Genomic DNA, 26,580 nt, shown 5'->3' with positions numbered 1-26,580 from the left:
CGGCGGCAGGATGGATCCAGGCATTACCAGGCTAAATAGGGTTCCTGGGAGTCCGCCTTTCCAGGGTGAAGGTGCTTCCTCATTCCGATGTGGTTTGGTCTCCTTCTCCTCCTTTTCTGTGGTCCGGGGAATGCCAGGACGTCCTCGGGCCGGCAGCCTCCTGAGGACAGGGGTTGCTGGAAGGTGCCCTCGGCCGTCCTCTACCCCTGCACTGTGGGTTAAATAACCAAGAGGCATTGACAAGCGTTTGGAATCATTTCTGCCAGAGTCTTCGAGGGAGAGCCTGGTCGTTCGCGTTCCCTGCATAGTGGAACAGAAAAGTGTGTGTCTGTCTCTGTATGAATTTGTGTATCTTTTTGTGTCTGGCTGAAACTTCTGTGGACGCTGCCCGCTTCATCAGCAGCATCTAGGACTGCAACACCCATCTACCCCAGGCAGTGTAGCCAATGGTTGGAGAAGATGGGTGTTGTAGTCTGGAAGCAGCAGGTTTCCGGGAGGCTAGTTTGATGGAGAGAGGGGCGGCTTCCAGGCCTTGCTGTCTCCGGACCGATGAAGTGGGCAATGCACTCTGCTCCTGGAGCGATGGCCCCAATCCCCTCTCACTGGGCCACTTCCAGACACCCAGCCCCCGGATTCAGCCTGCAAGCACCGAGGTCGAGGGGGGGATTTGGGCGCTTTGCGAGGGCTCAGTCTCCCCATCGCTGGGTCAGGCGTTTGGGAGGAGAAGACGCCGGCTCTCCTCCTGGGCTTCAGTGCTGCCAACTCACCCCTGACAACGGTGGGCGGCTGCCAGTGCCATCTCCAGTGCCCAAGCACCAGGCTCCCGTCCATTCCTTTGGCCATTCCTGTGGCCAGTCGGCAGCCACCATCCTCGTCTCGTCTTCCCGCCCGTAAACCCAAACTCTTTGCCTCTCTCTTTGCGAGGGATGTGTTTGCCCTGAGCAGGGGGTTGGACTCGATGGCCTTGTAGGCCCCTTCCAACTCTGCTATTCTATGATTCTATGATTCTATGAAATGCTGTCAGTCAAATACTTCGCCACAGTTCTGTTTGTGTGGCAACTTCAGCGATCGGTTTGCGGCTGGCAGAACGAGCTTTAAGCTAAAACCAGCTGGTATGTTTGGTAATGTTGGCCACACCCCTTTTGCTCATGGCTCCGCCCACCGCTGATATGCAGCCCCCGAGAGCTTCTCCAGAATTGAATTTGGCCCTCGGGCGGAGGAAGGTCCAGCACCCCTGACGTGGTCCTTTAGATAGGTGTGGGCAGGAAGTAGCTTTTCTGAGGATTTGGATTCCCAGAAGCCTCAGCCAAGTGGTGGGAATTTGAAGTCCAAATCATCCGGAGAGCTTCTTTTCGCCCACCCCTGCTTTAGACTCTGTATTTGTGGGCTTCCCATTGGGGGCCCCTGGTTGGCCCCTGAAGGAAGAGGGGTGCTGGAGAAGAGGGGTCTCTTATTAGGGCTGTGGGGCAGCCCTTCAGCTTTCTGGAGTGCACTATGGGGCTGACTCCATTGCACCCCTTTGGGGATTTCAGCTGTGGGGCTACGCTTGGCTTATCCATCACGTGCCTGACTTTCCATGCGGGCCGTTCCACTGCTGGTGGATACACTGGCTGGGATTCCCACCCCCACCCTCTGGTGACTCCGATCCCACCTGCCTCTCTCTGATGGGTGGAACTGGGAATGCTAGTAAGAAATAGCCCACAAAGTAAGTCCTGCAGGTTCAACGTCTGCCCAGCTTTCCTTCAGCTAAGTGTCAGGGCAGGCGCGGAGTGAGAGACTAGCTCTGGTGTCGATAAAAGTGATTAAAATCTTTAATAATTCTCGTCTGTGTCCAAAATGCTCGGCGTTTCGGATTAAAAATAATCCTTCCTCAGGCGCTACAATCAATCAAATTGACACAGTTTTAAAACTTAATTACAAAACCAAACTCACATGGAATAATCCTGAGGAAGGATTATTTTGAATCCGAAACGTCAAGCATTTCGGACACAGATGAGAATTATTAAAGATTTTAATCACTTTTATTGGCACCAGAGTGAGTCTCTCAATCTGCGCCTGCTCAGGGGTGCCTTTTTACCCTGCCAACGACACATAAGTGTCAGGGCAGCCAGGAGATTTTCACCATGGCCCACCGTGGAGCCTTGGATTTTGCCCTTGTGAGAGCAGCTGGGCCTTTGACTAGGTTGGTTTGGGTTCGAGAGCTCTCTGCTGGGGGCAGGGAGGGAGGGAGCTCTGCCAACGGTTATTTGGAGCCGGCTGCTGTGAAGAGGAGGGGCTGCACAGATCTTAGCACGGGGTGCCCAACCCAAAAGGGGTGAGGTGGGGGTGAATCCCCATCCCCCCCCGTTGGGCCCCCTGCAGTCTGGATGGGGATCAATGGGTGTGGTCCTCCCCCCACCCCCGGAGGAAGCAAAAGAAACTTTGCGGTCTGGGTGTACTCCATCCCTGTTTTGGCTGGAAGAAAGGCCAAGGAGTGTCTGATTCTGGCATGGGAAGCCTGTGGTTCTGCAGATGTTCCTGGACCTTGACTCCCATCTGCCTCGATCAGCTTGGCCAATGGTTAGGGAAGATGAAGTCCAGCAACATCTGCCAGGACCCAGCTCCCCCACCCACCCCCAGGCTGCTTCCACCCACGGAGTCGAAATCTTGCCTGTCTGCTGGATGAGTACTGAAAAACCCCAAATAATGGCGTCCCTGGTGTGTCCTGTAAATGGTGGAGACTTTACGGGCAAAGAATGCTAGCTGGGATTTCCTCCTTGCAAGTCCAATCCGATCACGGATGTTCAAAGGGCACACCCCTCGCCTTGGGAGGCGGGAGATTCCTTGTTGCTCTGGGCACGGATCCGCTGCAGCGGCCAGGTGCTCCGCTCTCCCTTGTTTCTTCAGATGTTGTGGATTCAGTTCCCAGCCTTGGCAAGCCAATGGGGGTGGGGGAGGCTCTATTTATAGCCTGTGGTGGGTAAGCCCGTAGATGGTCAGAAGGACAGGCCCGGTTGGGAAGGCTGGCTCTGTTTGGACAAGGAAATGTGGATGTGTGTGCGTGTCCCCCCATGAGGTGCCTGACCTCAGCCGGGCAGCCCGCTCCCGTTGTGCCGAGGGGCCAGCCGGATCCCTTGGGACACGCTCCAAGGGCTGGAGATGGGCACTGACAAGCGCACCTCTCCTGATGGCAGGGTGTGGTGGGACATTCGACGAGTGTCTTGCCCTCCGCAGGCCGGATGCCATGCATGCTGGAATCCCCAGATGGCGCCCTTGTGCCTTAAAGCCCTGCTTGTGTCATGTGCGTGATGAGGAATTCTCAGTCTGTATTTACAAAGAAATTAGAGAGCAAGGGAGAGCGGTGTGTGTAACGGGGGGATCATGCCCCTTGGAAACCAGGCCCTGATAGGATCCCTACCACCTAATTCAAGGTATGTGGGTATTCAGCACGGAGGTGATGGCACTCTGCACAGGCTCAGAGGCACTTGGCTTGCTCAAAGGTACAAATGGCTCCAGTGCCAGGGATCTGCTTCTGAGCCTAATTCCTTGGCATGCCGTGTGGGTAGAACTGTTCCCTCATACATGTTTTTAATCTTTATTTTACTGCGTGGCAGGAGCAGAACTATTCCCTGGTATTCACCCGCCTTAATTTTATTTTACTTACATGATCATCCCATCCCTTTTTCTCTGGTGGTTCTTCTCCCCTTTGTTGAATCCACACAACAACCCTGCAAGGTAGATTAAGTTGAGAGTGTGTCTGAGTGTTGTGTGTGTGTGTGACTTGCCCAAGGTCACCCAGTGACTTCCATAACTGAGCTGAGTTTGTAGGGAGGGGAGTTGCAGGGGAGAATTTGTGGTTCCTTTTTCTTTCTTCTCCAGATGGATTCCTAAATCAGAAGAGAGCCAACTTCATGCGGGTGGCAGGAGTGGGCGGTGGGGGGGAATGGCCTTAGGAAGGAGGTTTTGTAGGCGAGACTCAGCGAGCGCAAAAGGGGTTAAGCACCCCTCCCCCAACCAAGTCTCCCCCCCCCCCGCCCAGCACTCTGTCTGTCTCCGCGCCCTCTCCCCTCGCCAAGCGCAGGTTGGGCCCACGCATCTGCGGAGAGAATGCCAACCCCTGCTGTGATACGCGGGGCTGCCCACGCACCACTGCCGTTTCCAAAGTTTTACGGGTTTCATGGAAACCGTTGTGGGCGTGTTGGATGTTAAAGAGTACTGATAAAAACATACAGGAATCATGTTCCGTCTGAAAGGGCCAAATAAGCAGCCCATTTTGCCATTCCAGCGCCTGGACCAGCCGTTGACTTATTGAGGCATAAGAACATCAGCCGAGCCCTGAGGCTAGATCAGGCCAAGGGTCCCATCCAGACCAGCTCCCTGTTCACACAGTGGCCAATAGGAAGCCCACAAGCAGGACATGAGTGCAACAGCACCACTCTGCCCATGTTCCCCAGCAACTGATGTAAAGGCAGGCTGCCTTGTTGCGGCAGGGCAGACTATGTGAGTTTTCACCTTCCGTTTGGTTTTCGCAACAACCCTGCAAGGTGGTTTAGTCGGAGAGGGAGAGAGTTCACGTGCCCACAGACACCTTGTCAGCTTAATGGCTCAGTCATGTAATAATCCGGAGCCGACTTTCCCCAGCTGGTGCTCTCCAGATGCGTTGCGCTGCCGCTTATAGTCCGGTGTCGTTGGTGGGCAACGGGGGTCACCAGGCTGCCTTTTGCCAGAACCAGGCGACCAGCCCTGCTTCGTTGTCAATCTAACCCTCCCTCCTTCTCCCTCCCCTCTCCCATTTTCTCGTTCTTCATGTACACAGTATGGGATTGTACTGGACGCCGGATCTTCCCACACCGCCATGTTCGTGTATAAATGGCCGGCGGACAAAGAGAACGACACGGGCATCGTCGGCGAACACAGCATGTGTGACGTGGAGGGTGAGATCGCGTTGCACAGCACCCGGCACCCGGGGCGCTGGCTGCTTTGCTTCTTTCTGCAACTCCTGTCCTTTTGCTGATGGGATGGGCGTCAAGGAACGCTTTGGGCACGTGGGGCAGGCGGGGGCTTGCTTTTAAAAGGGAGAAGGGCCCTGTTTTGCAACTGGAGGCAGGACCCCCCCCGCGCTCAGCTCCCTGGCAAACGTTGCGGTTCGTCGGCAAGTTTGGGCAGCTCAGGTCGTAGGTTTTGCAAGTTGCAAGCAGATCTGAGCTGATGAGCAGCTCAAGTTTAGCAACGAGTCTGAGCTGACTCCTTTGCCAGCTACTCATTGCCATGGATTTGGTACCAGCTGGGGAGATTCCTCCTCTACCTCAGACCCACTGTTGTCCTTCTCCTGCAGCAAGGAACCCTGTGTTCCCTGTCGAGAATCCACGTGCCAAATTCAGTCCTCCTTTTTTTCAATTAAAATTGGAGTATGGGGTGCACTCTTCCCCCGCTCCCCCCCCAAAAAATTATGTTGAGCCAGGGGAATGATAAGAGCAATCTGGTTTGAGAGGACCACATCCGTGGCATGTGGAAGGAGATGAGCGAACCATGACTCCCCCAGGGGGGCGCTGGCTAGCCTCTTCTGAAGGTGGCCCATTCCTCTGCATGTCTGATTTGGCTGGGACCCAGTCTTGTCCAAGGCAGAGATAGGACTCCGGATCCTGAATCTGCCAGTTTGGCTCCATTACGCAAGGAACACAACGCACAGTGGCAGTTCTCTCATGGTATTCTGGCTCTGTAATTTCTGCTCTAAGGGATTGTTTGAAGTGTTGCTTGTTTCTTTGGTACAAGCTGAACATGCATCAGCAGTGTGATGTGAAAAGGCAAAGGCAGCTTTAAGTTGCATCGATAGGAGGATAGCCTCTAAATCATGGGCTGTGATCATTCCACTCTAGTCTGCCCTGGTCAGACCTCGCTTTGAATACTCTGGCCAGTTCTGGACACTGTACTTGAAGAAGGATTCAGACAAATTGGAACAAGTTCAGAGAAGAGCGACAAAGATGATCAGCAGACAAGAAACTACGACGTACGAGGAAAGGTAGAAAGAGCTGAGTGTTTAGCCCTGAAAGGAGAGAACTGTAGGGTAAGATGATAACACTTTTCAGGGATCTAAAGGGTTGCCAGACAAAAGGCGCCCACAAAATGCTCTCGATCATCCAAGACTATAGGAGAGAAATTAAAGGGCTTAAGTTACAGGAAGGCAGATGTTGGTTGGACGTCAGGAAAATCTCCCTAACGTTTGGAGCATAGAACAAACTGCCGAGGGAGGCGGTGGGCTCTCCATCGCTGGAGGTATCCAAGTGGGGTCTGGCAGCCACCTATCAGGGATGCTTTCAACTGGGTTCCTGCACTGAGCAGGGGTTGGGCTTGATGGCCTCAATGGGCCCCTTCCAACGCTTGGTTTCTGTGACACTTGCAACGGTTCCCAGCGGGTGCTGGCTCAGATCCACGGCCCTGTTGTTCTCCGGATTGGGCTGTGCGCAATGGGCCCATGGCAGAACGAAGTGGGCTTTGCCAGCCTGTGGCTTTTCTTTCTTTGTTCCTTCCTCTTCTCTTCCCGGGGCTTTAGACAAGGGCCGGGCCTTGCCCAGCTGGTTTGGAATCTGCAGTGCCAGCTTCTTTAAAGAAAAGGAAAAAAAAAGACGGCGTGCCGTTACCCTACCAGGATGGCACTGCCTGGGCAAGTAGGCACAAAAGGCCCAGGTGCCTTGCTTTCAAAACCGCAGGAGAAGATGCGAACAATGGGAGAGGGCAGCTCAGCGGCCTCACCGTGCCGTCGGCTGGATGCGCTGCCCACCCTGAAGCAACAGGTGGCTCTGGGGTCTGGAATTCCCGAGGCCAGCGTGGATCTCGGGGATTCGACGGGCACAATGTAATCCCAGCTATTTTGTTCTGGGTCTACAGCAGCTGGGGGGAAAGCCAGGGGGACTTTATCTATGGGGGGCGGGTACTCCAGGGCTTAGAAGGGCCTGGGGCAAGCAAGAAGAAAGCCGTACTGCAATAGCCATACTGGGTGCAAAATGGTGGAGGCAAAATCCAACTTGCCTTGAAGGCACCAGGCTGGGGAAGACTGGCGTAGACCCATAACCACTTCACCTTAGAATAGGGGTACAGAACCCCCAACCCATGGGCTTAATCTGCCCCTCTGGCCTCCCCAGTGCAGCCCATGAAGCTCCCTGGGGTTCTGGAAGGCCGGTGGACTTTCCCTCCAAGCCCCGCCCCCTGGTGAAATCACCTCCCCCCCCCAGGAGGTCTTCCCTGCTCTTATTGCTGACTGGAGATATCTTGGAGATAACTGTGAGAATTCCCCTGCATACTGGCATGCTATCAGGAGAGCTCCTGCTCTTATCTCTAGTCAGAGATAAGAGCAAGGATGCGGAACAGGGGCTGAGTCACTTCGCACGACACAAAGCCAGAGTCTTGAATCCCCTTTCTTGGTGCTGAGAGAGAGAGACAGAATGTTGTCCCTCTCCCAGCAGGAAAAATGGAGGGGTTCGGGGTGGAGCCATCATGTGGGTGTGGCCACTGACCTCATTTGGCCTACGGTGGGCCTGGTGGGAGGCAATTTGGGAACCACTGCATTGCTCTAGAGCGGTGATGATTATCAGCTGAGTGAAACAGTGGACGAGCCAACCTTGTTTCTCTTACTTATTCAAAAGATCTCTTTCTGACCGTAATTGGAAGAAGAGGGTCCTGGATGTGTTGGGGGGGGGCATAGATCACAAACCAGGGTTGGCTGGCCATGTACGCCCCACTTTGGTCAATGCTTGTCCGGGAATGATCTTCCCTCTCTCTCTCTCATTGGATTCGCAGGAGGTGGGATCTCCAGCTACGCCGCAAACCCGCCAGAAGCCGGCGGGAGCTTGAGAACCTGTCTCAACCGAGCGCTGGAGGACGTCCCCAAGGCCAGGCACGCGGGCACCCCTCTCTACCTCGGAGCCACGGCTGGCATGCGGCTGCTCAAGTGAGGCTTGGATCGGGTATTTTGTAGGAGGAGTCTGTCAGTTTGCAAAGGGGCCCTTGCGCAAGTCCCTCCTAAAAGTAAAAACAAAACAGACACCTGCTCCGTAAATCCCAAGGCGGTAATTCTGGGCGGTAAGAGCTCCAAGCTACAGTGTGTTTGTATTTGGGGGTATTTGGGCCCCATCCCCTTTAGCCCCACCCCCTTGGCTCTGCCCACCACTGCAATGTGGGGGGCCTGGAGCGTCTCCAAAATGAAAGCAGTTCTCCACCCTTGATTTAGGACAAGCCCCGTTGCTGCTGCTTCTGTCAAACGATTTGGAGTTTGCAGGGCTTGCCCATTGACTGCAACTCCTCGTCTCCGCCTGACTGAAAGTGGGCCGCTTTTGTTTTCCACGCAGGCTCACAGATCCCAAAGCTTCAGACCTCGTCCTTGAAGAGGTGACCTCCATGCTACAGCAGTACCCCTTCGACTTCCGGGGGGCGAAGATCCTGAGCGGGGAAGAGGAGGGCGTTTTTGGCTGGGTCACGGCCAACTACCTCTTGGAGAACTTCATTAAAGTAGGATATGGGACCTGCTGTCGGTCATCCGGGTGGATGGATCGCTTTGGGCCAAAAACCTTTGCCAAAAGAGAACTGTTTGAAAATGCTCTCAGTCGCACCCCGGTTCTGTTGTTAAGCACAAATTTGAGTCAGCCAAGTGCTGGGTGCTGAATGAAAACTGAGGACCGTGTAGGCTCTGCCCTGCCAAAGGGCATTTGCATCTGCATATTTTTTTAAAAAAAAATGCCTTGCAATCAAAGGATTAAAAGATTGGAATATATTCAGTACACAATAAAGCAGCCTTTCAGGATGGGAATGGCTGCAGTACAGAACACACTGGATTCCCAGAGACCTGAATAATAAATTGATGGCTTGCATTTTTGTCCTCCCCTGGGTTTTCCCTCTTTGCTCTTGCAACCTCTCTACTCTGCCTTCCACGCCTCTCTTTCTACGATGCCAAGCAGGCACAACAGTGCCAGGTCTCCTGTGGCCACCATTGGTTTAGCTTCTGTGATGTCATAGAGGGCCTGGGAGCAGCTGAGTTTCAAGCCTTAAGATGGTCATTTCGATGTCCGCTGAATGAAAGGACATGAAAGGACATGCAGCGTGTTAGGTTTTTTTTTTAATGGCATCGTTGAGGTGATTGGGGAACCAATATCCCTTTGGAACCAGTTCAGAGGCAATATTTAATATGAAGAGCAAAATAAAGTTGCTGGTCCTCATGTTTATGGAGCAGCCCTTCACAACACAAGTGCACCCTTGTGCACGTGTGCAAATCCCTCCCTCCACTTCAGCCTGCATGGGGAAACATGCATTTTTTATTGGGGAAAATGAACGTTTTTTAAAAACGTATTTTTTTCAATTGGGAAGAAGTGTTGGCACACTTTTAAAAATAAATAAAAAGGTGTGTTTTTCCCATGTGGGGGAATGCAAATTGGGTGAAACGAGCCTCAAGGAAGAATTCGGAGAACTCTCCAAGGCCAACTATCACATGTTTGCCCATACTGAGTTACTACACATAAAAAAGACCATGTTCACAGAAAGGTCTTTCTTTGTAAAATCCACATGCTGTGGCAAACTTGAGACAGGAGAGAGAACGCTCTGAATTGCTCTACAAAGAGACGCTCACGTGGCATCAGGCTAAGAATTTCCGGTTCTCCCGGGTTTATTATTTTTGCATTTCGTTATCTTAACCCCAGCAATGTGGTTTATTTAGTCCCTGCAATGTGATATTGTGGTCTATCCTGTGTTGGCATGTTCATTAGTTCAGTATTGTTGACTTGATTGTGATTCTATTTGTGTTTTTGTCATTATTGCAAAATGCCTGGAGACATTTATTTTAGCAGGCATTTAATACGTTGAATAAATAAATATAGTCCGATTCTCACAAAAAGCAGAGGCAGCTGTGTTGGTCGAATTAAGGCAGTACCTTTATTAGGTAAACTCAAAGGTCACCAAAAAAGGTCACCATTGGACACCATGTTCCAAAACTGGTGTGTGTGTGGCGGGGTGAGAGAGAGAGAGAGAGAGAGAATAAGAGACAGGCAAAGGCTGGCTTGATGTTCAAGTTGCACTCTTTCTCTTTCTCTCTCTAAAATGTCTCTCCTAATGTGACTCCTGCTGGCTGAAACCACCGTTTTTCGCTTTTCCTTCTTTATCCAGTATAGCTGGTTTGGGAAATGGATCCATCCGGAGAAGAAGACCTTGGGTGCCATGGACCTGGGGGGTGCCTCCACCCAGATCACCTTTCAGACGTCTGAGGTGATTGACAGCAGTCCCGCCAACGAGGCCATGCTGCGCCTGTACGGGGAGTCCTACAAGGTGTACACCCACAGTTTCCTCTGCTACGGCCGGGACCAGATCCTCAAGAGGCTTCTGTCCAAGGTGCTGAAGGTAAGGCCACCGGGAATAAACCCTCCCGGTAGAGCAATTGGGGGGGGGGGGTTTCTGTACAGTCGCATCGGTGGAATCATTTCCCAAAGAGCTAGTAAAAAGTTCAGCCCGAGTTCCTACACGTGGCCCGCTCCCTTTCCTCCCACTTTCCCTCCCTGGGCGATGGGGTGCTGGAGGATTAAGATCATAAGAACATAAGCAAAACCATGCTGTACCAGACTGAGGGTCCATCTCGTCCAGCACTCTGTTCACACATGGGTCAACCAGCCGTCGGCCAGGGACCAACAAGGCAGGACATGGTGCAACAGCACCTTCCCACCCATGTTCCCCAGCAACTGGTGCACACCGGCTTACTGCCTTGGATACTGGAGATAGCACACAACCATCAGGGACAGTAGCCATTGATAGCCTTCTCCTCCAGGAATTTATCCAACCCCCTTTTAAAGCCATTCAAATTGGTGGCATCTTGTGGTATTGAGTTCCATATTTTAACTCTGCGCTGTGTAAAGAAGTCCTTCCGTTGATCTGTCCTGAATCTCCCACCCATCAGCTCATTGGGATGACCCCTTGGGTTCTAGTATTATGGGAGAGGGAGAAAAAATGTCTCCCTCTCCATATCCTCCACACCAGGCATTGTTTTGTACACCTCTGTCCAGTCTCCCCTTAGTCTCCTTTTTTCCAAGCTGAACAATCCCAGCCGTTGTCACCGTCCCTCATAAAGGAGATGCTCCAGTCCGTTCATCATTTTAGTTGCCCTTTTCTGCACTTTTCCCAGCTCTATGATATCTTTTTTTTAGTTGTGGTGACCAGAACTGTACACAGTATTCTAATTATACTGAACATGGGCTTTGCCTTCTATACAGCAGCCACACTGGGCTGACATTTCACTGCGCTCTCCGCCACAGCCCCAAGATCTCTTTCTTGTTTGGTCCCCGCCGGCTCAGATCCTATCAGGTTATGCTTGAAGTTGGGTTTTTTTGTCCCAACATGCATCATTTGACACTCGCTGACATTGAACCGCATCTGCCAGTTGGATGCCCGCTCTCCCAGCTAGGAGAGATCCCTTTGGAGCTCCTCAAAATCCCTTTTTGTTTTAACCGCCTTAAGTATGACTCCAGCCTGCTGGGTTCTGGGAACCGCAGGAGAATTCCCTGCTCATCCATAACAGTGTGGCCCATAACAGGCAGAAGCTACATTCTGGAGCTAGCCGGCAGTATGTAAATTCTCGGGGGATTCTGAGGCAGGGGTAGAGTCAAAATCTGGCAGACGAGGTCACGTCCTCCCATCGGAGACAAATTCTTCAGTCCAAGGGCTCAGAGGCTGGAGCTTTAGAGAGCCCACTGGGGCAGGATTTGCCCTCCGAAGGGTCAGCCGATCAAACGCTCCGGTGCTTTGGCAACACAGCCCACATGGTGCCCTCGGAGTGCCCCACTCAGTCCGGCAAGCTTGCCATGGAAATAGAGTGTCGTTGGCAAGTTAATTTGTGCGGCCCGCTAAGAATGATCCTTCACACCCACCGCAGGCTGAAAGACACGCTCTGAAGGTCAACAACCCCTGCTGGCCCACGGGTTACAGGAGAAACTTCACGATGGGCAGCGTCTACGATTCCCCGTGCACCGCTGATGAGAAGCCCACCAACTATTTCCCCAACGCCATGGTGACCATGAGCGGCTCCGGAGACGCCGCTCAGTGCCGCGGTCATGTGGAGAGCCTCTTCCAGTTCACAGAGTGTCCCTACTCCCGCTGCTCCTTTGACAAAGTCTTCCAGCCCAATGTCACAGGAAAATTTATCGTAAGTACCTCAGTGCGTCTGGAGCCGGAGGCCGAATGGCCTTGGCTGCTGTGTGCTCTATTTTGGCTCTCGACTCCATTGCAGGACTTATTTCCAGGCTGTGTGAAGTTCTAACGGAAGGTAGGGGGTCAGGGCATGTGTGGAGTGCAACGGCCTTGCCACAGAGCAACAACTCTGAGATTACTGGGACACATCGAGGGGTTTAAAAGGAAGGGTTTCTGTGAGGGTCTGTTATATTTTAACTCCCCCACCCAAGAAGAGCCCTGATGCTGGATCAGACCCAGGGTCCATCTCGTCCAGCACTCTGTTCACACAGTGGCCAAACAGCTGTCCACAGGAAACCCACAAGCAGGACAGGAGTGCCACAGCACCCTCCTGCCCATGCTCCCCAGCAATTGGTGTACATCGGCTTACTGCCTCTGATACTGGAGTATCATCATGACTAGTAGCACTTGATAGCCTTCTCCTCTAGGAATGTGTCCAATCCCTTTTTAAAGCCATCCAAATTGGTGGCCGTCACTACATCTTGTAGTAGCAAATTCCTAAGTTTAACTCTGCGCTGCGTGAAAAAGCCTTCGTGTTTCTCTGTCCTGAATCTCTCACTGATCACCTTCGACGGATATGACCCCATCAGGTTCTAGTATTATGGGAGAGGGAGAAAAGTGACTCCCCGTCATAGAATCAAGAATAGTAGAGTTGGAAGGGGCCTACAAAGCCATCGAGTCTAACCTCCTGCTCAATGCAGGAATCCACCCTAAAGCATCCCTGACAGATGGTGGTCCAGCTGCCCCTTGAAGGCCTCTAGTGTGGGAGAGCCCACAACCTCCCTAGATAACTGATTCCATTGTTGTACTGCTCTAACTGTCAGGAAGTTTTTCCTGATGTCCAGCTGGAATCTGGCTTCCTGTCACTTGAGCCTGTTATTCCGTGTCTTGCATTCTGGGAGGATCGAGAAGAGATCCTGGCCCTCCTCTGTGTGACAACCTTTTAAGTATTTGAAGAGTGCTCTCGTGTCTCCCCTCAATCTTCTCTTCTCCAGGCTAAACATGCCCAGTTCTTTCAGTCTCTCTTCATAGGGCTTTGTTTCCAGACCTCTGATCATCCTGGTCGCCCTCCTCTGAACACGCTCCAGCTTGTCTGCGTCCTTCTTGAATTGTGAAGCCCAGAACTGGATGCAATACTCTAGATGAGGCCTAACCAGGGCCGAATAGAGAGGAACCAGTACCTCACGTGATTTGGAAGCTATACTTCTACTAATGCAGCCCAAAATAGCATTTGCCTTTCTTGCAGCCATATCGCACTGTTGGCTCCTATTCAGCTTGTGATCTATAACAATTCCAAGATCCTTCTCATTAGTAGTATTGCTGAGCCAAGTATCCCCCCAAGTATCCCAGTCCACTTTCTCCACACCAGGCATAATTTTGTGCACCTATTATTATTATTATTATTATTATTTTTATTTATTTATTTATTTATTTATTTATTTATTTATTTATTTATTTATATAGCACCATCAATGTACATGGTGCTGTACAGAGTAAAACAGTAAAGAGCAAAACCCTGCCGCATACCCCCTCTACCCTCCTTTCTTCCAAGCTAAACAATCCCAGCTGTTGTAACCTTCCCTCACAGGGGAGGTGTTCTAGCCCCTGAATAATTTTAGTTGCCCCTTTCTGCATATTTTCTAATTCTGCAATATGATTTTTTGGGGTGCAGTAACACAGATGTCTAAATGAGGTCACACCATAGATTTGTAAATGGGGAGGATGATCTTGGCCATTTTATTTTCATATTTTGTAAACCGCCCAGAGAGCTTTGGCTATGGGTCAACATATAAATGTTGTTGTTGTTGTTATGATGATGCCACAGTAGGACTGAACACTGGGCGCACGGCTTGCCTTTCTCAGTTCTCTGCCTGCAAGGATGTGCCCACGACTGCCCCTCAGTGGAGGATGTTCAGATAACACCCCGTTTCCCCAATCAATTTGGAAAGAGCTTCCTTGCATCGTTAACCTGCGTGCCTCAGCTCATACAGCATGCACTGCCTTTTGAATCTTGCAGTCTGCGTGATTGCAGCCTGGGACCCACTGGGGGGTCCCCTGTAGGCCTTCCTTTTTATATATTTTACTAGCTTTGCATAGGTTGGAATAACCCTGTGTTTGATAAAGCGAAGCCTTCAAGCAAACATACACAGCTGTCAAATTGGACAGATGGAGCCCTCTACAACTGAGTGAAGCCATTGTACCCTGAGGCAGGGCCCCTGCCATGGGGCAACCCTGTAGCCCCCTGTGGAAGGGGTCTGTCCAGCGGTTCCATTCCCCCGAGGGCAGGCTGCCCCACAGTAGTGGGGAGGGCTGGCATATAACTCTGTCTGCCCCCTGACTTCAAACTGGATGGGCTACAAAGCTATGTACTGGGTAGGTAGGGACGTCTGCCCCTTAGTGGCTGAAGATTTGGGAGCAATTCGCCAGATAGGGAAAAAAACACCAAAACAAATAGGTGGGAACATGGGCTACCTCTCTCGCATTTGCTGTTCATTGCCGAAAAAGTCCCCCCCCCCCCGCCCAAAGTATGTTGCATCGCGTTACGGTGGTTCTTTTCTGTCATTGTGCGTGGAGATAACATCAGTCCCATGGAGCCTCACCAGATAGGTTGTCCCCAACACCAGAACTAAAACGAGAGAGGAAAATGTGGACGTCTCCCCCCCCCCCCCCAGCTTTCAGTGCCGCAAAGCTGACCTTAATACAGCCACGTTAACGGTGACCTTAACGACAAGCTACATACAACCTCAGACCCATAAGCTGACTTTGGTCTGGTGAGATCCTTTCTTGGGCTGGATTTAACCCGGTGGCCACTAGTTTCTGACCACTAATATTGATGCTGCAGATCAAATTTAACAATGGTAAATCCTAGGGGCTTTTTTGCTTTCTAGTGTTTTAGATTACTACACTTAGCTGTCAGTGCAGCTTTAGAAAACTATGACGCAGGGCCCGCTCTGCTGAGCCCCGTTGGCACTGAATGTATCCCGCTGAGGGATGGGCATCTTTTACATTGAGCAACGTTTCCTGTACCATGTTGATCCTGGATATAGACACAATTGGATTCAAGCTGTCTGTGAAAAGGTAGATTACACTATACTACTAAAAGAAAATAAATTAATCCGGGGGCATTTTCTTGAATTATAAGCAGAGTGATATGATTCACCACAAAACCAATGCAGGCCAGCAAAGGGCTATGCACAACACAGCCATTTTATATTGTTCTGTTATTTATTTAATTTTCTATAGAGCTATTTGCTTCATGATTTTACTTGAATCCATGAAACTTTTTACTTTGCAAACGCAGGATGATATCAAGAAGAGAAAAATTAAAGGAGAGGAAATGGAGGCAGGAGAGAGGAAGATTGGGAAATGAAAACCAAAAATATCTAATTAACTGTTAATAACAAAAAAAAATAACGGTTAATTTAGACCTTTGTCTTCAGTGTGATTCCTAGGCAGGTCAATGCTGCCTTTATCATCATCCTCTTTTCTTCTTTCACAGGCCTTTTCTGCCTTTTTCTACACCGTGGATTTCATCCAGTCGGAGTTGAAGAGACCTGTTGCCACACCGAGTGATCTCAGGGATGCTGCCATTGACATCTGCAATAGCACATGGTCTGAGGTGGGGTTTCCCAGTAGGCTGGTTTTTGACGATGCAACTGAGGCAGAGGTCAAGTTTTGAAAATGTCCATCATATGTTTTTCTTGCTCAAATCTGAGATTTCGAAAGATTTGAATTTCAATTCTAATTGAAATTGTAGGGTAGTGTTGTATAGTGGGTAGTGTGCTGGATTAGCGGGAGAGAGAGTAAATATCGGTGAGAAATGAGTAGGGTTCACATTTTAATGTGAATGTACCAAATTTCCCACATTTTGTGATGCTGCACACAAATAAAACATGCACATGAAAATGCATGGAAGAGCAGGAAACGTACACCAAAATGCAGAGGGCAAGATCGAGTGTGCACCCTAATGCAAGTGTCAGGGGAAAGTGCCCATGAAACCACCGTTGCATTGGGGGAAATTGCTTGAAAACAACGGTGTAGATTTAGGAAAGTGGGTACAAAAAATGTGTATATTGGGAAAGTGCTTTTTAAAATGCATACCTATAAATGCACACAAAAACATGTATGAATTTTTGTGCAGACTTTAAAAATAAGCCGATTCGCAAATTGAATTTGGAAATGGGATGTAGTGGATCTAATGTAGGAAAATGAGAAAATGAGCGGAATTGAGCTTAACATATTTGTCAGTTCTTAGGAGAGATTCTCACTGAAATCCTTGCTTAGCTGTGAAGCTCACTGGGTGACTTTGGGGCCATCTCTTAGCCTGACCTACCTTGCAGGGCTGCTGTGAGGATAATGTGGGGCAGGGGACGGAGTCGTCTTTGCTGTCTTGGGTTTTGTGAAAGAAAAGTGGGATGTAAAAGCCATAAATAAAATACTTCCTCCCCCTCCCTTCTGGGGGGCTGAGATGGGGCACAGCAAGGGACACTTCGGTTGCAGCCCTTACCAGGGAGGGAGCGCCATTGAAGTCAGTGGTGTTTGCTTCTGTGTAGAGATGTATAGGATCATACTATTCGCTGATTAAGTGGAAACTAAGTGGAACGCAACAGCCAAAGGTGTCCAGGGGCTCAACAGAGAAGTCCGGCTGTTGGGTGGCATAGAAATGCAATTAATTAATTAAAAATAAAATAAAATATCCTGCTCAGAGGCTAATGCAATAGGAGAGGCAACCCAGCTGAGACTGTAAGCTAGCCTCAAACACATTGCAACGGAAGTGCATACCCTGCACCCAAATATTCGGGAAGATGCTCGCGTACGTAAGGCACCCATATGCACACACGTGGGAACTCCCCGCCCCCCAGCCCTCCATTTTATGATCCCCTCCTTGGCTTTTCATTCCGTTTTTGTATGCCACTTGCTGTCCCTTAGAATAACCAGGTCCAGCGCTGCCTTAAAAGGGCACGCGCCATGAGTGAGAAATAAACAGAGCACACTTTGGAGTAAAATCCAGGCCTCTTCTTTTCTCTCCTTACCCCCCAATTACTCTCTCTCTGTCTCTCTCTCCGCTACCTCCGGCAAATCCAGCTCCGTCAGAAAGCGCCACAGCAGGAGAAGAGGTTGGCCGATTACTGTTCAACCGCCACCTTCATCGATCTTCTCCTCATGAAGGGCTACAAGTTTGACATCAGCACTTTCTCCAACATCGCCTTCCAGAAGAAGGTAAATTTTTGGATTGGGGCAGCGGGGAGGAACCTGCAGTGGGTTCAGACGAACTCGGGCTTCTACGAATCCGACCTGCGGATCCCCAGCAGCCCCCGGCTTTCTCTGAGTTGCACGTTCTGCAGACTTGCGGACTGGTTTTTAAAAACACTTTTGGCCAGATTTGCACAACTTCGCACTTGCGCTGATTCGCGTTTGTGCTAACGGCAATTGTGCGAACAGATCAAAATTCTCGTACATCTCTTTAAAAAAATCTGATTCCATCAATGAGCAAATGATGGGGGGGGGGGAAGACACCTCACAATCCGCAGAAGGAAAAGATGGTGACGGGGCAAAGCTGCTATTCAATATGTGCAGTGGTACGGAGAAAGGCAGGGATGGGGGGGGGAATGGCAGCTGAGTATAAGAGAAAGGGGAACAAGGGAGGACAGATGCAATGGCAGAGCTTTAAAAGTGAGGACTAGAGACTTAGCAAGACTGTGTGCCCTGAAATATCCAAGTGTTGTGTGACACAGCCTGAAATCTGCAGTCTGTCCATATTTATTTAGATTATGCTATTTCCTCTTCTTTCACTCTGTTGCATAATTCATTCTTTCTCCTTGTTTCAGAGAGTAGCAAGGAGCCCCTCCCCCCTTTCCCTGATAGCTGCCACCCTCGGGGTTTTCCATCCCACATGCTTTCAGGACTCAATAAGGGCTAGAAACTTGCTTTATTTCACAATAGGAGCCACAAAAGCCACTGTGCTTTTCAGAAAGCTCTATTCTGTGCACAGGATTCTGGCGCAATGTGGAGGGCATCGAAAGGGCAGGTGGTTGCTAACCAGAGTACTGAAGTGGGAGTGTTTTCAGCAGTCAGCCTGTGACACTGTGCAACTGCGCAGCTCTGCGTTCGTGGTGAAAGTAGCAGGGTTGGAAGCAAAGGGATGAGTCTCAGGGTTTGGCCTTGTAAAGCCCTCCTGAACGCGGTGTACCTTGTTCTTACGCAGGCTGGAGGCACATCCATTGGCTGGGCTTTGGGGTATATGCTGAACCTCACCAACATGATTCCGGCCGAAGAGACCAGCTTCCGGAAGGGCACGGAATATGGCCCGTGGGTCGGCGTCATACTTATTTTTGTTGCTATCATCCTGGTCACGCTAGTGACCATCTTCTGCCTGCTGAGATCTTCCAAGGACCATGGGATGATGTAGAGGCGGCCCTGGACCGGCAGGAGTCGAGGCGGGCTGGGCCGGAAGAAGGATGCTGGCAGAATCCAGTCCACGCCCACAGCCTGGAGGGCGGGGCTCGCTGGCTCCCCTGTTGCGGTCAGAACCCATGGCCTCCTGTGTCCCCACCCCCGCACCCCATAACTAGAACCTAGAGGAAGAGGGCTGTGGAAGAAACCGCCACCGAGGCTTGGGCAGAGATCCTTGTGTGGATTCTCAAGTCCTCGGTGCGCCATCCAAAGAGGTTGTCTTCCATCTCTGACTTTCCCAAAGTGCCAGCGAGGGTTGCAACGTCCGGGAAAAGAAGGGGGCCATAGTCCTTGGCTCGCCGAAAGTTTTTTTCTGGGCTTCGCCAACCTCTCTGGTTCTGCTTGTACACTCAGGGGTCTCAAGAAAGATTTCTGTGGTCGTGGTCCTGTCCTGAATGCTTTGTCCGTGGCAAGGCTCTAGTCCCCATGAAGGAAGAAAGGCAGCGTTGACGTCCATCTCTGTTGGGTTTGACTGCGAGTGTTCGAAAGCAAGTGTGGCGATCCAGCAGGCGTGGCGGTGATCTTCGTCAAAGAGCAGAGGTGCCTTTTCAAAACAACCAATGTCTGTTTACCAAAAATGTAGCATGGTAGCGTTATTGGGCCATGTGCGTGTGTGTGTGTGTGTGTGTGACTACACTCATTTTAGATTGGAGACGCTCCTGGGGGTTTGAAATCAGATGACCTGAACCCCTTCCCTCGAGACACCGTCCTTTATAGATATTTCTCCCCCTCCTCAAAGAAAACCTATATAGGTGACTTTTATCAATGTCACGAGCCCACTGCCTCACCTCGTATTGCAGAAGGGAGGCTTCGTAAGGGGCATCACCTGCCTGTCCCTCTGAAATATTTCTCCAGTGCCAACTTTTATGGGTGGGGTGGGGGTGGGAATCTCCTTTCTCTGGTCCCATGTGCTGATAAGAGTTTGTGCAAGCATACACACACACACGCTGAATTTTAATTTGCCTCCCGTGTTTGCTACTTGTCTCTCTCCACCCCAATCCCCCAAATAAACCTGTGGACGCTTCAGGGAGAGCCGGGACAGTGACAAAGGCCCGGTCAGTTTCTTAAAGCAGCTGTCTGGCCCTCCAAGGTTCTTAGTTTTCCGGCTTCTGCACTGAATTATCCTTCACTGCAAACGGATGAAATGTCTTGCCTAAGTTTTAATTGCTGGCGGTAAGAGCTTTTATCTAAAATACGCTGGTAATGGGCCTGAAAATCTTCAGTCCTCCTTTTTCATTATTACACTAGGAGGCAAAGATTGTATTTAAATTTTACCCCCCAAAACTTCTGGTTGCATGACAGTCATAGCACTGGAAACAATTTTAACCCAGACAGACCTACAACACAAATGAAGCATGCCATCTTATGCTCGTTTTCTTGGGAGTAAATGCCATTGCACTCAATGAGATTTACTTCTGAGTAGACATGTATAGGATGGCACTGTTCGTCTTTCCCGCTCTCCAGGGAACTTTGGAGGTGTTGACAGGTGTGTGTGTGTGTGTGTGTGTGGGCTCTCCATAAAAGGAACTACACTACCCAAGATCCTTTGGGAGGCACCATAGTAACTCCAAGTTTGCATGTCGATTTGCCCTGTGAAAATTCAAGTTGGGACATGGGGAAAGATGCCTTTAAATGCATCGGTGTGATTCAAAATGAAGCACGGAGGGTGGGGGGGAAACACACACACAACTAGGGGTTGATGAGAGAGAACTTGTTGAGCTTTTAAAGAAAATTGGATCACATTTGAGGCTTGTGTGCAAAGCGTGGGGATTTGATATCTCCGTTGCCCACCCCCCACCTTCCAACTGTTTTTATATGGAAACATTTCCCTGCATCAAGCAGCAGCCCTTGCAGCTTGCAAAAATATTTTTCTTTGCACTTCCTTTGGCTCTTCTCCCCCTCCCTCCCCATTGCCCCAAAATGCACACTGTTGATGCTCTTTAACATGTACTGTACTCTTAAAACAGCATACAACTGTATAAAACGGACGTGGTTGTGTTTATTCTGTTTCCATGTTAAATAAACAAAGTGATGCTTGGCTTTTTTTTAAAAAAATAAAAATACCCTGTGGACACTTTCAGTATGTTTTGCTGAGGAGTTATTGATCGCTTCGTTGCTGTGATCTTGGCACCTGCTCTGGTCATCTCTAAACAGTGAATATTTCTGCCTTTAACACCAGTTGCTATTGGAATAGGCTGAATTGGTTTTCCCCTACACTAGCTGCTAGATATTCTGTATTTTGCAATGGAGGGGTGTGTGTGTGTGTGTATATATACATATCAGGATTGTGGTTTCTGGTACAAAATGTTCTGAACTCTCTTGATGTGGGGGTGGGGGATGTTTAACTTGCAAGTCCTGCCTGGGCCAGACCCAAGGCTTCCTGTTTCCTGCAGTGGACAACCAGATGCCCAAATGGGAAGCCCACATGCAGGGCACGAATCCAGGGGAGACTGGGGGTTCCAGGTTTCAGTCAGAACCAGTCAGTGACTGGAACCTGGAGCAGATTCCCCACCCCACTGATGTCAGAGCCACCAGCCACCACCTGGGCTTAAATTTCTTCCCTGGTTTTTTTTATCCATTTTCTTCCTGTTTGATAAAAAAGACATTTTTAAATTTCAAAAATAAATTCAAACAGCAAAGTAGATTTCAGAGAAATTCACAGGGGTTGGCTTACCGTGTGCTTAACTTTCTTAGGAGGTGACCGAGGAGTGTGTGCACATGTCCTGTTTTTCATTGTGCCCTCGTCTCTCGGTAGCCGCCTTGGCTTCCCACACCTCAACTAACACCCAGGGGAAGACATCATGGGGTCATTTCTCCCATAGGGCTTTTTCAGCTCAGGAAGTGCAGGCAGCCTGGGAGGCTGCAGAGCAATGGGGAGACTGTGATGGAATGAAAAAAAACCGCACACTGCACCCTTGGCCGCCTTGCAGTGATTAAGTAAGCTCAAAAATCCAGCAAAAATGAATTCTATAATACCCTGAGAATAAGGCAGAACAATGGACGTCTCTTTCATTGGGGAAGAAAACTTTCATGGAATTGGAAGGTAGATTTTGGCTCAGCACGAGCTCCATCTCTTCCCTGGAGATGGACAGAACGCTGCCCCCCCGCCCCCACTCACACACACCTGCAGTGGGGGCCTGGTTGCCAACACAGTTGATGCTGTTGCAACTTGCAGTGGCAGCGCAAAAAACCACCCAAAAACACTTTTGGAAAAAAGCAAAGCTTTGCTATGTCCCCTATCAATGCTGAGCCCTATCTGTGAGGAACCCTGAGAATTTCTCCTCCCACTAGAGAAATTTGGTGACATTGTGCCCCACCCACCCACATTTCTCTGCCCACAAATAGGGTGGAGAATTTTGGGAGGCCGTTTGCGCCCCACTCTAAGGGAAGGGCGTTCTGTTTCCTCTGGTCAGAGGCCGCATCTAGCCATAAAGATGGCTTTGTTTTGGCCATGAGGTGGCATTGTTATGCCGTGGACAATGCACTGGCGCTTTGAGACCTCATTCTAGATAAATTTTTATGGCTGTTCTTCTATATCTTTATCTATTCCAGTGCAGTTTGTTATTTTGTATTGTGTCATATCGCATTTTATATTTTTAAATGTATGTATGGCATTTTAGTCTTTTTAGTGCACAGTCCAATGCTTGTTTGGACTGGAAAAAGGCCCACAACTTCCAGCATTCCCCAGACAACATGGGCTGGCTGAGGAGTGCTGGGAGTTGTAGGACTGTGTCTTTTCTAAACATGCGCAGGATTGCGCCCTTAAAGGTTTGTGATCTGCCGGGAGGGCACGGGTAATACTGAGTGGCTCACAAATATAGCGAATGAATAAAGGCCAGGCGAAGACCTTTTTATTCTCTCAGCATTTTAGCAGTCTATAAATTTAAGTTTAACTTTGCTGTTTTAAATTTGCATTTTAAATTTGTATTTCTGCACTGCTGCTGATTTTATCCTGGTTGTGCTTTTATGTTGTATTTTATATCATGTTTTTATACTATTTGTTTTATACTTCAAATGGTTTTAATTTTTGTGAACTGCCCAGAGAGCTTTGGCTATTGGGCGGTATAGAAATGCAATAAATAAATAAATAAATAATCATTATTACTATAAATACTACTACTATGAATATATCATCATCAGCATTCGAGAGGCAGCTGGACGACCATCTGTCAGGGATGCTTTAGGGTGGATCCCTGCATTGAACAGGGGGTTGGACTTGATGGCCTTGTAGGCCCCTTCCAACTCTGCTATTCTAGGATTCTATGATCATCATCATCATTTTTTATAATAATTTGTAGCGGCCCCTCTGGAAAATCCTCCCTCCTGCTTCTGGAGGCGGAAAATGTAACTTCTTTGCCTCCTGAAAACACATCTTTTTAACTGGCTTTCCCTGCACTGTAACTTACTTGGTTTTATATGGCATTTTAACTTTTACTCGCTGTTTTATTTGTATATTTTGTACAGTACCAAGTACATTATTGGTGCTATATAAATAAATAAATAAATAATAATAATAATCTAATTTGTTGTATTTTATGGTTTTAATTGTGAACTGCCCAGCAAGCCTCGGCTGCTATTATATTATTATTATTATTAGATTATCAATAATGTATTTTAATGAAATTCCTGAATCAGTAAAAGGCAGCATGACTTGGCAAAGCCTGTCATGGGGAGGGAGTAAAGAGAAATAATAATAATAATAATAATAATAATAATAATAATAATAATGCATGGTGATGCTAAAAACAGTCCATCCTTAAAGTGTTAAGTCAACTGAGCAGAAAATTCAATGACTATTTTATCTGGTTGAGCTTTTATATTGTATTTTATTTTACGGTTTTATACTGTTGTTTTATACTTCGATTTTTTATTTTATTTTTGTGAACCGCCCAGAGAGCTCCGGCTATTGGGCGGTATAGAAATGTAATTAATAATAAATAAATAAATAAATAAATAGTCATATAATAACAACAACAACAACTTATGGCGATGCTAAAAACAACCCTTCAGCCAAGTTCTAAATCACCGTCCATAAAATACACCAGGTAAATTAACTGCCGTCCTATAGCAGTAATAACATTGTTCGGCGATGCTCGTAACTGTCCATCACCACCCCTGTTTTAAACAAGCTGAAAGCTCCGAGCAGCGCTGCATGCAACCGCGCCCGCGCTGACGGGGATGCTGGCGGCGCCCGGGCTTCCAAGCAGCCGCCCCGAGATCCGCGCCGCCCCGCCTGCTCCTGCGGCCGCAGCGCGGAGGAGGCGAGGCGGGCCCGGTGCGCAGCCGCAGTGGCTCCCTCCTCCTCCTCCTCCTCCTCCCCCCCCCCGCCCCAGAGCACCTGCTGCTGCCGCGTCCAGGTGGGCGTCGCGGGGCGGGGCCTGCGGGCAGCCGCCGCGCGCCCATTGGCCGCCGCGCCCGTCCTGCGTCCCTCCCTCCCGCCCGCCCGCGCCCGGATCTGCGGTGCCCGCGCAGCCCTGCCGCATCTCGCCAGCTGGAGCCGCCGCCGCTGCGATGCTGGGCAGCTGGGAAGGATGAGCGCCGCTGCCCGCCTGCTGCTCCTGCTGCTGCCGCCCTTCGCCGGCTGCCTCCTGGCCAGCCCCATCGGTAAGGGGCGCCCCTTCGCCACCTGACACCCCTCCACACACACACACAGCCCTGCAGGGTAGGGCCGCCTCCCCCCCCCTCCGCCACAGCATCCTCGCAGCCCTTCCTGGGCCCCTCTTGGCCCCCTCCGGCCTTGCGGACCCCCGCCAGACATTTCCTTCTCCCCCCCCCGCAAAAAAGCCGTCCCCCCCATTCCTCTATAGCAGCCCCCTCCTCGCCCTGGCCAGGCCTCCCACCTGCCATTCCCGCCCTCCTTCCTTTATAATAATACTCCTTGCTTTTCCTAGGTATGGCTTTGGATATATCCCCCCCCCGTCTCAAGCTGCCCCCCCCCAGTCGCATAGAGTAGCTCTACTTATAAGTTCTACTTATATATATCTCCCTCTTCCCCCCCCCCCGCTCAATTGCTTCCTTATTTGTTTCTCTTTATTTTCTCATTACCCCCTCTCCCTTCTTTTCCTTGTCAAGCCCTCCTAAAGTCTTGGACGCCCCCACCCCATCTAATCCATGACTTTCTTTGGTTGTTTTCTCCCCCCTCCATAATAAATTGTGTATATTTATTTATTTACTGCCACTGCTCTCCCCCGTATCCTCTTTCCCCAAACCCCTGTGATCCTTTCTTTTGCTGGGCCTCCCCCCACCTTTAAAACACACACACACACACACACACTACCTTTTTAGGTTCATTGCTTTTATTAACCCCAACACCACCACCTTCTTTTTAAATTTCCCCTTTTTCTTCTTGGCTGTGAACTTGATACACACACACACACACACACACACACACACACACACACACACACGCCAAATCCTCCCTCTGCTCCCTCCCGCGCTCCTCTTTGATCATGAACTCCCCCCCCCCCAACACACAATGACATCACTTCGGAGACCCTGTCTACACGCACCTTCTCTCCCGTTCTCTTCCTCTAACAAAACAGAAGGCTGTTCTTGGTGGACAACAATTAGGATGGATGGAGGGGGGGGATCTATTTTCCAGGCTGGGGTCTTGTTTAGATGACCCCCCCCTCCTCCAGCGGGGTTCATTTGATAGCGTGTAGCAGAATTTCATAAGCAAGTGTGTGTGTGTGTGTGTGTGTGTGTGTGTGTGCGTGCGTGCGCGTGTATAAGAACAGCAGGATGTGAACAGGCAGCACAATCTCTGATTTGAAGGACATTGATGGGATACGCACAGGGTTTAAAATGCTCTTCTTTTTGTTCCTTTTTATGTATTTGGGGTTTTTTGGTGGGGAGGGCAGACACACAGGATGATATTTTCTGTTGACTAGCTGGATGTTCGCTCTGCCTCCTCCTACAAAAGCAGTTTTAGAGAGACAGCCCTGTTTTGTATATCATTTCTGATGTTTTCATCTTTTGTAAATCACCCAGAGACCTTCGGCTATGGGTTGGTATAGGAATGTAAATAATACTTATTAGTAGTAATTAATCCTATGCATGTTAGGCAGAAAAAAAGTCCTACAACTCTCAGCACCTCCTATGGCAAGTTGTAGGACTCCCCCCCCCCCCCGCCCCTTCCTCCCTTAAACATGCGTAGGATTGTGCCCTTAAGGCTTTGCAACTTTAGCTGCTGTGTCAACATGTCTCATGGATGGGGTTTAGGGGCCAGAGGAATGGATTGCTGGAAGTGCGGTTGGCGTTGGTGTCAGAAAAGCCGGGAAACCCCATCTTGGGGGAACCTCCCCTCCCCTCCCCCAGTTAAAGCAGTGTTGAAGAGCGTATCTGGACACACTTTGGGATTTTCATCCAAGCTTCTGGTCTGTCTGGGTGAGGTTAGGATTAGCTGGAGGCGTTGCCAAGAGTTAGCAGCATCACTTTGAAGAATGCGGGAGCAGAGAAAATGGGTACCCTCAGGGGTGCTTGGTGTGCTCTTCTTAGTGAGGGGTTTTAAAGGGAGTAACCGCGGGGACATGGTTGTGGCTTGGGAGAGGGTACCTCCGACTGTTTTACGTGATGGGGGCTGCCTTGGACATGGGAGAGTTTGTCCCCCTGCTTGCCCCCCCCCCCCGCCCACCCAGTTTGTGAAAGGAAAGGGGATTTATGCCTTCCTGCTCCAATGCAGCAGGGGGTCAAAGTGTATCGTGCAATGGAGAAATAAACACTGAAAAGGGGGCCATTTCCTTGTGCAAAAAGGCCAAACCGCTCTTGTCCGTTTGCTTACAAGTTGTTTTTGCTCTGGGAGCTGCCTGCCCCCTTTTGTGCCAGGGCTTGCGCCAAGGTGCCTTTGCTGAAAATCTTGCCGTATGTCGTCCTGCTCCCACACACGCACGCCAACGTTTCGCAAACGTTTGTTGTAAAAAGCTCCACCTGCCTTTC

General features: G+C 49.9%; 2 protein-coding genes across 2 annotated transcripts in view; both read left to right on the top strand.

Moving 5' to 3' along the window:
- ENTPD2 (ectonucleoside triphosphate diphosphohydrolase 2) overlaps window positions 1–20,627 on the top strand; it is a 31,506-nt gene extending 10,879 nt beyond the window's left edge. Inside the window, exons 2-9 of the mRNA XM_063144720.1 lie at window positions 4,796–4,913; window positions 7,774–7,924; window positions 8,322–8,481; window positions 10,126–10,356; window positions 11,879–12,148; window positions 15,692–15,811; window positions 17,278–17,412; window positions 18,398–20,627. Of these exons, the coding sequence (XP_063000790.1) occupies window positions 4,796–4,913; window positions 7,774–7,924; window positions 8,322–8,481; window positions 10,126–10,356; window positions 11,879–12,148; window positions 15,692–15,811; window positions 17,278–17,412; window positions 18,398–18,601 (1,389 nt within the window). The 3' untranslated portion in view covers window positions 18,602–20,627. The remainder of the gene's footprint in view (window positions 1–4,795; window positions 4,914–7,773; window positions 7,925–8,321; window positions 8,482–10,125; window positions 10,357–11,878; window positions 12,149–15,691; window positions 15,812–17,277; window positions 17,413–18,397) is intronic.
- A 3,490-nt stretch (window positions 20,628–24,117) lies between these two features.
- Window positions 24,118–26,580, top strand: part of NPDC1 (neural proliferation, differentiation and control 1) — a 41,206-nt gene continuing 38,743 nt past the window's right edge. The window contains exon 1 of the mRNA XM_063144513.1: window positions 24,118–24,249. Coding sequence (XP_063000583.1) covers window positions 24,177–24,249 — 73 coding nt within the window. The 5' untranslated portion in view covers window positions 24,118–24,176. The remainder of the gene's footprint in view (window positions 24,250–26,580) is intronic.

This window comes from Elgaria multicarinata, chromosome 19, assembly GCF_023053635.1.
Source record: "Elgaria multicarinata webbii isolate HBS135686 ecotype San Diego chromosome 19, rElgMul1.1.pri, whole genome shotgun sequence".
In the NCBI taxonomy this organism is placed as follows: domain Eukaryota; kingdom Metazoa; phylum Chordata; class Lepidosauria; order Squamata; family Anguidae; genus Elgaria; species Elgaria multicarinata.
This window is presented reverse-complemented; position numbering and strand designations above follow the sequence as displayed.